Below are 12,999 nucleotides of genomic sequence, written 5' to 3' on the forward strand. Positions count from 1 at the left end.
TCTGTCTGTCTTTATCTCTGTCTGTCTGTCCATCTGTCTGTCTGTCTGTCTTTATCTCTGTCCAACCGTCCGTCTGTCTATCTGCCTCTCCGTCCGTCCATCTGTCTTTATCTCTCTGTCTGTCCGTCCGTCTTTATCTCTGTCTGTCTGTCCATCTGTCTGTCTTTATCTCTGTCCGTCTTTATCTCTGTCTGTCTGTCTGTACGTCTGTCCATCTGTCTGTCTTTATCTGTGTCTGTCCATCTGTCTTTATCTCTGTCTGTCTGTCTGTCTGTGCATATCTGATACATAAAACAATATTTCAATGAAAATATATGCAATACTTTATAAAAGCAATAAGATGCTTGAGCTTGCGTTGAATTGTGAATCTGTGTGTGTGTGTGTGTGTGTGCAGATGGACGATTGGAGTTGATGGGATCTGCTGACAGGGTAAAGAAAACACCTGACTTCTTTTTATTAATAAATACACCACCATTCAGAAGTTTGGGCTCAGTAAGACTGATCACTGTTTTTACTGTATTTTTGATTAAATATATACAGCCTTGGTGAGCAGAAGAGACGTTTTCAAGAACATTTAAAAATCATGCTGATGCCAAACTTTTGAATGGTAGTTTATATGCAGTAATGTTAAAGAAATATAATACAGCTAATAATTCCTGTGAGTCTGTGGTCCTGTTTTCATTTCTTCAGTCTCATTTTGAATCACTTTCTGCACTGAATGAGTTTGTGTTGTTTTTGTGCTGATGATCATGTGTGTGAATCTCTTCATGACAGGTTGTCACAGTCCCACAGAGGTAATCAAACACAGCAACAGTGCAGACACACGTCATACTGAAACACACACCTGTGAGAAACACACACGTGTTCAGTGTAGTGATTGTGTGCTGCGGTTTCAGGCCGGTGAGATCATTACCCAGAGATCACCTGCGTTTACCGCCTCTACCAGTACAGACCATCCCTAACTATCCAAACCAGTTTGATGAGTCTCCTCCATCCAGACCAGCACCAGAACCAGCGTCACCGCAAACCAGATCACACAACAGCAGACCAGCATGGACACAGTGGGTCTCACACACACACCTGCAGAAACTAGTTCAAGTCTTTTATTTATAAAGCACATTTAAAAACAGTCACCGGACTGACCAAAGCGATGCACAAGCTCAAAGTCGAAACAGGAAATAACACATACAAAAACATCATAGTTATTTTTGTTTTCTTTGCACACAAAAAGTATTCTCGTAGCTTTGTAAAATTACAGTTGAACCACTGATATCGCATGGACTATTTTAATGATGTCCTCACTACCTTTCTCAAGAGATCTTTCAGGCAGGAAATAAATTTTAGTTTAATTTTAGAAAGTAAGTGAGCCGAAAAAAGCTAGAAGCAACAACAGAGGAAGCATGTTTATCTAAAGTGAGTTGACTGTAACGAAGAACACTGAGGTTCAGAACCTTGGTGTTAAAAGCTAGCCGACAGGCTTTCCTGGGTAGAGTTGTTAACTAAAAAAAATTTAAATAAAAACACAAAGCTGAGAAAATAAAGTTTTTATTGAATACTACAACTGGATCATATTCAGTACGATGATCAAAGCATAGCTGCAGTAGATCATCAACACTCCCAAAGCTTCACAGTCCTTTGCCAGTTCCTTTCACATTTCATTTCACTCGCTAACATTAGGCACTTTTCATTTATATGTCGTTTATTGTTGATGATCGTATTATTTTTCATATGCATCTGCTTACATATGAGATCGCTCGTTTCTGCGTCTTCCTCAACTGTGTTTCTGATCGAGAGATTCTGGACTTATTCAGGAGATGCATAATAGCGCCCCCGAGTGTATAACAGTGAAAACACAGAAACCTGGAAAATTCCATGTTTGGCAGGGAAAGAGTTAAACTCAAAATTGTTAGACTGTTTAAGACTATAACCTCAGTCATTGAGTCATTTAAAGTTACTTGCCAACCAGAGCTTTACCTCATCAAGGTATGCAAATAAAGATTGTATTGCAGAAGGGTAATTTTTAATAGGTGGATAGATCTGCATAAAAGTGGAAAGACACGCCATTCATTCTCAGAATCGAACCTAAAGGAAGCATGTGAAGAGAGAAAAGGCAAAGGTGCTAGAATAGAGCCCTGAGGAATTCCAGATTCAAGAGGAGGAAACACAGCCGATCTAGAGTGAAAAATATCTCTCGGTTAGATTCAGGACTGAACCTTTTAACGCCACACACAGGATTCTAATCTAGATAAGAGCAACAGGTGGTCTATAGTGCCAAAGGCAGCAGAGAATTAAAATCAGTCACCTGCATCGGCAGCAACTAAGATATAACTTAAAACTCTCAGCAGAGCTGACTCGGTCTATGAAAAGGGTTAAAACAAGACTGGAAAATTACTTTAAAAAGACTTAAGTTGACTCTTAATTTCTCCTATTTAAGTTAAACTGTCTGATTTGTGTTTTTATTCTCAGATCCAGTCCAAGTGAGCGAGAGAATGTAAGTCCATTTCTTTGCTGTAACTCAAATTCATTCAAGCTCCATATTTTACACATAACAAAGTCAATCCGTCAAAGCTTGATCCATACACAATTTAATTTACTTTTTACAAAAACCTGTTCTGATGCCATGCTATTCATCATAGAGCACTAACTAGAAATAAAAACAGTACATGTGGAGGAGAGCGGGGCATGTTGTCACAGTGGAAACGTGTCAGTAAACAGACTATTAATATCAGCAAAGCATTTATGAAACCGCAAATACATCCAGTAATATATATAACCATTGTTTTGACCAACAAATGTTGTATTTAAAGAAACAGATGTTCCAAATATAAAGAAATTGCCAACAATCACTATTAAAGCATGATGTCTGATGGTTTTGTGTATTCAAGAAACTCAAACAAAAATCAGATAATTCATGTAAATAATAATCACTCTCCATTTCACCCTCAGGTTAAAACACCATCATCTGCAAGTAAGTTATGTTGCCTTATATAATATATAATATAACATAATATAATACACACTAGCAGTCAAAAGTATTTAAACAGTAAGATTTTTAATGTTTTTAAAGAAGTCTCTTCTGCTCACCAAACCTGTATTTATTTGATCAGAAATACAGCAAAAGCAGTAATATTGTGAAATATTTTTACTATTTAAAACAGCTGTTTTCTATGTGAATATCTGTTAAGCTGTAATTTATTTCTGTGATGCGCAGCTGTATTTTCAGCATCATTACTCCAGTCTTCAGTGTCACATGATCTTCAGAAATCATTCTAATGATGATTAATAATAAATGTTTCTCGATGATAAATCAGCATATTATAATTATTTCTGAAGATCATGTGACGCTGAAGACTGGAGTAATGATGCTGAAAATACAGCTGCGCATCACAGAAATAAATTACATTTTAATAGATATTCACATAGAAAACAGCTATTTTAAATAGTAAAAATATTTCACAATATTACTGCTTTTGCTGTATTTCTGATCAAATAAATGCAGGCTTGGTGAGCAGAAGAGACTTCTTTAAAAACATTAAAAATCTAACTGTTCAAAAACGCTTGACTGTAGTGTAATATAATAGCTGTAATAATAAAATATAATATACCTGTTCTGCAGGTCACACGTCTCACAGGTTTTCTCTGGATCTGGACTCTCAGGATTTGGACAGGTACTGACCGCAGTCACACACAATTAATGTGCTGTAACATCATTAATTAGAGGAATGCTGTGTGTAACAGTGTTTGTCTGATCCTGCAGCTCCTGTGAGAGCCAGAAGAGCTCGTTCGGTAAGAACCGACTCACTGAATCACAGCTGAAGCGGCTCAGATTCACAGATTCTGGATTCGTTACAGATTCACTCGTGAGGAAGCAGCAGCATCACGAATGGCCTCCTGCTAAAGGAGAAACCGACGGCAGCTTCACCAACCACAGCAAACCTGCGCAGGTACAACATCAGCGCTAATACTGCCTTTATCACTGACGCTTCAGTTATTATTACAGTTCAAATCAGCAGTGTTTAATGTCGAGATGAAACAGAAGTAGCTGCAGATCTTTTCTTCAGCAATGTAACAGATTTTTGAAAAAGAGGCGGAGATTTAGTTCTGTCTGCCGGTTGTTGATTGGATGTTGAAATGTGGGCGTGGCACTCTTAAATGGAGGCGGGTCTAAATGTGAGTTTGCAGATAATTGTGGGCGGAGTTTAGGTGATTGGAGAGTCTGTAGGGAGAAAAAGATCCAGTTATGACAATTTGATTTGAGTTTTACATTGTTTAAAAAAAATAAATAGAACATGCGTCCTGTCAGAAGTTTGGAATAATTAAGATATTTTAATGTTTTTGAAAGAAATCTCTTCTACTCACCAAGGCTGCATTTACTTGATCAAAAATACAGTAGAAACAGTGCAACATTATTACAATTTAAATAAGTTTTCTATTGTAATTTATTCCTGTTGTAAGGTCCACCCAATTGGCCCAACGTAGGTATCCAATGGTGGTTAAAAGGAATTGTGCGAAGAAATTTAATATAAATTCTAATCTGACTCCATTTTAATATGACATCAGATTTAGATTGAAATGCTAATTATTAATGCTAATCCATTTCTAATTATTATTATTAGTATTTTGTCTAGCGCCCCCCATAGTTAACTGCATGTAGTTCATTCTCCATCTAACCTGAGATCTAGTATGTACTTAATATGAGATGTAAATAGAACGTTTCGTCATGATACGATACGATATCGATTCTCATACCTAGCGATACGATATTTGCAGATACCTCAAAAGATTCTGATACGATTACGATACGATTCGATACAGGAGTATATCGATCGATTTATTGATATTATGAGATTATACACAAGCAGTTACATTTTTATTGACTCACAAATGCAACCAAAATATATAACACGAACATTTATCTGAAATTAGCAATTTTTAAGAGTTAAGCCAAATAGTTTGAGTTTTTACAAAAAATTAATTATAAAAATATGATATAATTCCGCCATAATATTTCTCGCCATGAAAACGGCCGAGCAGCAAATCAGCATATTAGAATGATTTCTGAAGATCATGTGACACTGAAGACTGGAGTAATGATGCTGAAAATACAGCTGCGCATCACAGAAATACATTAGTTTAACAGATATTCACACAGAAAACAGCTGTTTTAAATTAGAATAATATTTAATTATTTTTACAGTATTTTTGATCAAATAAATGCAGCCTCGGTGAGCAGAAGAGACTCTTTCAGAAACATTAAGAAATCGTAATTATTCCGAACTTAGTGCATGATTGAACAGATTGCTCAAAATAAGATCAATAACATGCATTTAGAAAATACACCGCTAATGTCCGTGTCACATCTGTCCTGCAGGGATTGGCGGATCAGAACTGGTATGTTGGTACGGTTAGTCGCGTGGACGCTGAACACGCTCTTCACCTGGTCAACCGGGTAAAACACACCTTCATTTCACTCCAACATCATCACATTTGTTACAGTTCAGAGACACAATAACGTACAGAAATCACAAACTCAGAAAACAAACATGTGGATTATGCATGAATTATGTTTAGATACAGATCTTGATGTTTATATGATACCAGCTGACTTTGTCCACAGGAAGGAGCCTTTCTAGTGCGCGACTGCTCGAAGAACACTACCTATGAGCCCTTGGTCCTCGCTGTGTTTTACGACAAAAGAGTGTTTAACATTCAGATCCGCTTCAGTGATGAAATCAGCAAATACACTCTGGGAACGGGCCTGAGAACCAATGATGTGAGTCACACACCAGCAGAACGCAGTGTTTGACGGTACATCAGCATCATCATCATCATCTCTCGTCTCTTTGTCTTTCAGAGGTTTGACTCGGTCACTGACATCATCAAGTTCCACTCCATTTTTCCCATCGTTCTCATCGACGGGCGGAAATCCTCCACGGCAGCCAATCAGAGGAGGCAGTGTGTGCTGATGTACCCAATCACAGCGCAGGACCTGACCGAGCTGTTGAAATAAGAGCAAATACAAACGACCCGCAACGTCTACTGAACATTTAGCGGACCTTTTAGCTTTATAAGACATTTTTAGTGACGTTAGACTGGTACAGACTCAAAAGAGCCAAAGAGCTCATCTGATAGAACTAAGATAAATCAGTCATTCAATAATGTGGCTGTGTATAGCGATCGAATATCTAAAGGATTCAATATTTTTGACATTTTAACACACACGTGTTTGGCCGAATGCAGACACACAAGAATCATTATCCCAGAAAATTTTTATCTATTAATAAGTTTTATTTAGTCACACTTAATATTTTTTGGCCTTTATGAATAATTTAAAATAGATGTTATGATTCTGAAGCCTCAGAACTATGTACAGATTATAGTTTGACAAACTCGTGACACATGTTTAGTTTCTAGACACATTCTTTGTGTTTACAGATGAGCAGATGCCCTGAAAATCAGAAGCTCAGCTGTAACTTTACATAACATCAACAGTAATAAAAGAAAACAGTCGGTTTACTGGTTTGATCATTTGAGGTAGATTTACAATGATAAACACATCGAACCGTCTCGACTGTTTAATGACGGGACATTTTACACAAGGAAAGTTGTTTGATGTTCAGACTTTGACAGTGAGTGTACATGTGTGCTGTAGTTTACAGTGAAATACTGAGTCCGTATACGCAAACCTTTTTGTTTGTTTGCAAAAACACTTTTACTGTACGACATACGTTTGAATTTCACAAATGACAAAGCCTCACCCAACAAAGACCATGTGCACAAAAATCAGAAAAGATTCACTTAACGCTGATGCTTACGTGCTCGTAATATGATGACAGTAAACGACGTGAAATGATTTCAGTGAATGTACTTCATGTGAACATTTGTGAATCTCCAAACATAAGATGTCTGTTTGAAACGAGCCTGTACACAGTCATGACAAATAACACGCAACATCCTAAAACACATTAGTGTTGTTTGAAACCTCTTGGTTTCAGAGTTCTGACCTTCTTACGAATAACTTCTACATATTGGCAGTTCAGTTTTACATTTATATATTATACATATATATGAGCATGTTTGTCATTGCTGTTGTCAAGTGGGCCATGCCGGGTAAGTAATGTTGAAAAAAGTTATTTTTATTCCCAACTATAATATGACCAGAATAGCTAATACTTGGTCTAATCACAACATATTTGACGAAATGTTTATTTGGCATTGAATTACAATTGCCCACCAACCAGCTTTATTACCGTTAAAATGATCTCACATGGGTTTTCTAAAATAGCACTATCGTAAAAAATCAATACACGAGATATCTGTAGCTGGTTTTTACGAGAGCTGTTTCTCCGAGACTCCCTTCAGAATGAACTCGATTACCTGATACTTCTGTCCATGGACTTTCTTGAGTTTCATCTTGAATGAAGGCTGTTTCCTCGCCGGCTGTTCTTGCTCGTGATCCACTGAGTGAACCCACTTATAGTTCTTCAGGGTTTGGACGCCAACACTGACGCGCTGAACTGAAGGATTGGGGTGGTTCAGAACCACAACCGGCTGGTTCGGACCGGGAAGCTTGATGCGCTGATCCGCTTTCAGAGGAGTTAACCTCAGTTCTTGACCTTTGGTTGAGAATCGAGGAAGGCCCATTCCAACCGACGATGACCTGCGTTTCTTGGCTTTTCTCTTTTCTTTCTTGTGTTTTTTACGTGGTGGAGAGTCTTGGTGCTTCTTTTCACTTTCACAAAGGTTTCTCTTTAGTATCAGCTTGATGGCCACTTCAGGACTTCCGGACACGTTCTGCTCGCTTAGCGTGCAGTAGAGAACCGGTCGCGCCGTCAAACTCTCCTCTTGAGTTGGCGCTTCCGGAAGCTTCTTGGTGGGTTCCAACATAGAACTGGGAATCCTGAACAAAGCTACTTTTGGATACATGTTGAAAACACAGGAATGTTTTTTTTGGCCAGACTCATGTTCAGAATTTCCCTTGTCTTGATGTGGAATGTCATCTTTGTTTGATGGAATGACGCTCTGGTTTGGCAAAACCAATGGTTGAGTCAAATTTGGAGCTTGTTTTGAGTGGCTTGTGTTTAGGGTTTTCTCTGATCTTTTCACTTGACCATGAGTCTTAGATATTGCAGAGCCTTTACTAGTCTTATCCTCTGTCTTTGTTTCTTTGAGACCCGAAGAAGCACCTTTGGGTTTGTCCTCAGTTTCCTCCTTTTTAATCAGAATACTACAGACCAGTGGTTTCTCTGCATTCTTCACCTCATCCTTCGGCTCTTTCATTGCCACTGTCCAGCGTTGCATTTCTGGCAAGGACTTTGAGATGCTTTGAGTTGACTTAGGCGTAGGACAAAGAGAGAAAACTGATGAGATCACTGGAAGGCTTTCAGAACTCAATTCTGGACCCTCGAGCCTGATGATCTCTGGATCCTTGGTCTTCGGGTTGCGCTTGTACCTGGCTGGCGTCTCTGAAGAACACTGTGGTTTGTGTGCTGACTGAACAGTTTTTGTGATAGTCTGAACACCGGTGCACATTGAAGGCCGCTGCTGTTTGACTTTGTGAGATGTTGCAGACGTGGACGGGCTGACTGGACACCCTTTGGCAACTTGGCATTTGAAGGACAGTTTGCCTCCAGTTGTGGCTGATGAAGGTTCATCCATGTTGCTCTTCTTGTCTTGCGGGATTCCATTGGGTGGGATCAACCGTAGCTCCAACTCTTGAGTCCCGTTGACGTTTTTCACCTCGACCAGTTCCACCAAACACCCTGCAGGAATATTGATCTCCTCTGGACAGGACACAGTCAAAGGCTTGTTGTGTTGAATTGGCTGGTTCAAAGGTGCCAACAGTTCCACTTGGACACTGGATAATGGGCCTGATGTCTCTGCTGATGATCCTACAGGTGCTCTGGAGGTCGTTCTTGACTGGTTGCTCTTTTCTGCACTGGAGTGCAGTGGACTTTTGATTGTACTGCTGGGAAGTACAACTGGTTTCTGCATCCCAACATTAGTCCCTGTTGTGGACTGACTAGACCTCTGATCCATCTGGATATTCCTCTTGGATAAGGGCGTATTAAGCAGCGCTCTGAGCGGGGTGTTCAATTCAACAGGTGCTCGGACCTGGACTCTGGGAATGGTTTTTGCAGCCATAGCCTTTTCCGAAACACCAACCCTTTGCTGTAGTGGTTCTGTAGAACAAACATGGACTCTTGGGAACGTGGCTTTCGGAATAAGCTTTTCCGAAACGGAAACCTTGATTTTCCCATCGGCACTGAGTTGAGAGTTCGATAGGTTGCCATTTGCCTCCCGTGATCTTAGAACCACTTGCGGCGTGTTGCCTAACGAGTGACTCACGCTTGGAGTGCAGCTGGGAATGGCACCGGTGAACTGCGTCTTAGAAACCGGAACGACGGTTGTTGTATTGGTCATACATGGCGTCGTAAAACTGTAGGTCATCCGGGCATGATTACTCCTGGTTTGGCTCACTGTTTTACTAATAACAGATGATTGGTCAGGTTGACTTCCACTGGGGAGTTCGACATGGGAATTGGGAATTGCACACTGGTCATTCCTTTCAGGCCAATCTGAAATCCCGAGAGCATCAGGAACAGGTGGACCTCCTGTATCTGGGGTGGATACAGTGAAGTCAGTTATGAAGCCTTCTTCCGCATTTCTCTTGTGTATACGAAGAATATGCTTCACCATGTAATCTCTCCGCACGGCTCCGTACGAGCAGAAGCTACACCTGTACGGGTACGAGCCGGTGTGCGAGACGACGTGTTTCTGAGACTCCGTTTTCGAATAGGAAACATAGCTGCAGAGCGCACAGGATAAAGTCACCTCCTTATGATGGGACACGTGCCTCTCGAACAGGTCAGTGTCCTTGGTGGAAAAACGACATTTTGCACAGAACAGGCGTTCAATGTCTTTCCTAGGTATAGCATTGGCCTTGCTGTTCATAAATGACATGAAACTTTGTTGTGAACGCATGGTCAGGACATCAAGTTAACAATCCTACGGTCCAAAAACCAAAGAATATGTGATCCACATTAGCTGTTTTTTCCACTGGTGAGAATCCCTTCCTTTGGGCTCAGCACACTGCTAGTTTATATCTGCACAATGGGTGAGAAAAAAAAAAAAGAGTGTTTCAGGAAATTGGAAAGGAATACGATTCAAAAAGTAGTAATAAACAACTGATTCACATAAAACACTCTCTTCATTGGTTATGTTTTGCAACAACTCTAATTTGACCTTTGCTTCTATAAATTCTTTGTAACGCAACCAACAACAACACTGTTAAAGACTGTTAAAGATAATTCATGTTCAAATCACTAGTGCATCTTGAAAGTGAATTTAATGGAGCATTAAAGATGACACTTTAGTTAGGCGAAAGCTGGGGAAAAAGAGTTTGTAAAGAAGTTTACTATAACCATTGTTGTCTTTTTCAAAGTATCTTGAAAGTGAACCACATAGAGACCAGAATATCATAAAGACTTGGAAATGCAACCACTAACAACCAAACTGCAAATGACTAATAACCACTCAGAACAAACTAGGACAGTGTGCCAGGTTTTGCATTGGTTGTTATCTGATAGAACATGGTCGGAAATGTCCGTTGGCCAGTTTTGGGAGTCTACATGTCAAACTCTCTAGCGCCACCATCAGCTTGAAGTTTCACTTTTTGAAAACCAGATTTTCTGTTAATAATATTTCAAACACTCTCTGACCTCCAATGTTGAGCAGAAGAGCTGCATCTGAAAGTTGCATTTTTTATTTCATGTTTATTTAATTTATTTGGCTTACAATTTTTTTCTGTTCTTCACTAAATTTGGGTTGAACAGTCATAAGACCTTTCTGAACAATACTGATTAAACAAATCTTTGATATTCAAAACTGTTCACCAATGACTAGCCCATTAAAGCAAAAAAAAAATATCTATATATGTACACACATCCAGTGTGAAACCAACATTTGGCAAAACATTTGCCTATAAAATCAAATGCGAGTACAATAAGAAATTTTTATGCAATGCAAGAATACAGTCAACGTTCTTGATTTGGCTTACTGGTTAAAATCACAAACACTAATACCAATACTTTCTGTAGTTTTAATCATATTTATTAGTAAAGTTATCCATTTTTCTTTTATGCCAAAAATCATTAGGATATTAAGTAAAGATCATGTTCCATGAAGATATTTTGTACATTTCCTACCATAAATATATCAAAACGTAATTTTTGATTAGTAATATGCATTGCTAAGAACTTCATTTGAACAACTTTAAAGATGATTTTCTCAATATTTAGATGTTTTTGCACCCTCAGATTCCAGATTTTCAAATAGTTGTATCTCAGCCAAATATTGTCCGATCCTAACAAACCATACATCAATGGAAAGTTTATTTATTCAGCTTATTTCCAAAAATGGACCCTTATTACTGGTTTTGTGCTCCAGTGTAACATATTATAAATGCATGCAATATAGTATAAACAGATGCAATGTGTGAGAAAAGAAGGAAACTATGGCTTTACAGAACAAGCAGCAGAATGTATTAGGTCATAACTGCACTGTGCATTGCACAAATCCATCACATGTCTCTGCAGATCTACTGCTCTCTCATCAGGAGCAGATTCTCGTTCTGACTGGATGCACAGCACACAGTAATTCCTCGTTCCCCGAGGCGACCTAAATAAGAAGAGCATTCACGCATTTCTCAAGTGTTGCGTGAGCCGAGCTCCGCACGCGCCGCGAAACCCGCCATGCGTTAAAACACTAACCTCGCCTTAAAAGCGTCCTCCTCTCAAAAGAGCGACTGATGCGTTTAATTCGTCCATTCTTCACTATTTTCTCGCCAGGCTCGCTTGCATTGTTTTCTATCTGCCGCTGTGACTGCGCAGCAGAGCGCGCGCGGAACACGTGACGCGACGCGACGCGCGGCTCTGATTGGCTGCTGGCTGCAGTAGAACTCTACAGCTCACGCGGCCGCCCGCAGCGGCTCAGAAGCATGTGTTTGCTCGCTCTGACGCTGATTGACGACAGAATACAGAGCTTAGAGCTTTTGTTCTAGTAGAATACCGCCTGCTTTAGTCGCTTGATTCATGTGATGCTGTGAGTTCGTCAGTAAATTCACCCGCGCGGTACACTCTTCGTCTTATATAACTTGAGCCAAGATGGCGCCCATGAACAACAGAGCAGGGCTGTTGTGTTGTGTTAGTGCGTGCTGTGCGCTTCTATTCACACACTTCCCAGTTTACAGACAAACTTCACACATTCTGATGGTATTATATAATGGTTATTGGTAATAAATGTATGTATATTTATTTGGGTATATATTGGCCACACTCATTTGTAAATACAATCTAGAAATGGTCTTATTAAGTACCTGATAATTCAGTTCTCTGCTGTTCCAAGTAAACTGAAGGCTGTTGTAGCGCTAAATCTCCATTATTTCAGTTATATGACATAAATATGACACTTATGTTATGATATCAGCTGGTTATCGTGAGTCTGCTCAAATGAACTCCTCACATATAAAGCACAAACAGCATGTTGTTTATTACTGCGATGATTCATCACATACGGTACAGACAGCATGTACAGTGTGGTCTTATATCACCCCGATGGGTTATTTTACAATACTGATCAGCTGAACGTACATTACATCCCACTTATGGCTGCCAATACCAAATACATAAAACCATGGACCTGAGATATGGATTTTCATTGAGTTATTCATAGAAACTGAAGAGAGAGAACTCAATCAATGAAATACGAGTTTGCTGTGCATTCAGAATCAAGAATCCCAGATGGACATGATGCTGAATTCAATAAATGAATGAATATACTTAATAAAATTAAAAAGTAAATTGTATATATTTTGTAATTATATATATATATATATATATATATATATAATTATATACAATAAGCTTTTTGTTGGATATTTGTTTTCTTAACACTGCAAAAGCCACACAAATGCGATATATAAATGCAATAAACAAGTAT

At 39.1% G+C, this 12,999-nt stretch overlaps 2 protein-coding genes across 2 annotated transcripts in view; one reads left to right on the forward strand and one right to left on the reverse strand.

Moving 5' to 3' along the window:
* The window catches only part of LOC107656740 (cytokine-dependent hematopoietic cell linker-like), a 9,105-nt gene extending 2,106 nt beyond the window's left edge, over positions 1-6,999 (forward strand). The window contains exons 2-12 of the mRNA XM_016444680.1: positions 395-429; positions 775-794; positions 897-1,061; positions 2,467-2,491; positions 2,947-2,968; positions 3,617-3,668; positions 3,758-3,786; positions 3,853-3,944; positions 5,372-5,449; positions 5,618-5,773; positions 5,855-6,999. Coding sequence (XP_016300166.1) covers positions 395-429; positions 775-794; positions 897-1,061; positions 2,467-2,491; positions 2,947-2,968; positions 3,617-3,668; positions 3,758-3,786; positions 3,853-3,944; positions 5,372-5,449; positions 5,618-5,773; positions 5,855-6,010 — 830 coding nt within the window. The 3' untranslated portion in view covers positions 6,011-6,999. The remainder of the gene's footprint in view (positions 1-394; positions 430-774; positions 795-896; positions 1,062-2,466; positions 2,492-2,946; positions 2,969-3,616; positions 3,669-3,757; positions 3,787-3,852; positions 3,945-5,371; positions 5,450-5,617; positions 5,774-5,854) is intronic.
* On the reverse strand, positions 6,690-12,136 carry LOC107656738 (zinc finger protein 518B-like). The gene is made up of 2 exons (XM_016444678.1): positions 11,772-12,136; positions 6,690-10,106 (listed from the first exon to the last, which is right to left on the reverse strand). Exon 2 carries the CDS (start codon positions 9,982-9,984, stop codon positions 7,330-7,332), a length of 2,655 nt encoding a protein of 884 aa, XP_016300164.1. The 5' UTR covers positions 9,985-10,106; positions 11,772-12,136; the 3' UTR covers positions 6,690-7,329.
* Between the last annotated feature and the right edge of the window lie 863 nt (positions 12,137-12,999).

The sequence above is a fragment of the Sinocyclocheilus anshuiensis genome, unplaced genomic scaffold (assembly GCF_001515605.1).
Source record: "Sinocyclocheilus anshuiensis isolate Anshui unplaced genomic scaffold, SAMN03320099.WGS_v1.1 scaffold3384, whole genome shotgun sequence".
In the NCBI taxonomy this organism is placed as follows: Eukaryota; Metazoa; Chordata; class Actinopteri; order Cypriniformes; family Cyprinidae; genus Sinocyclocheilus; species Sinocyclocheilus anshuiensis.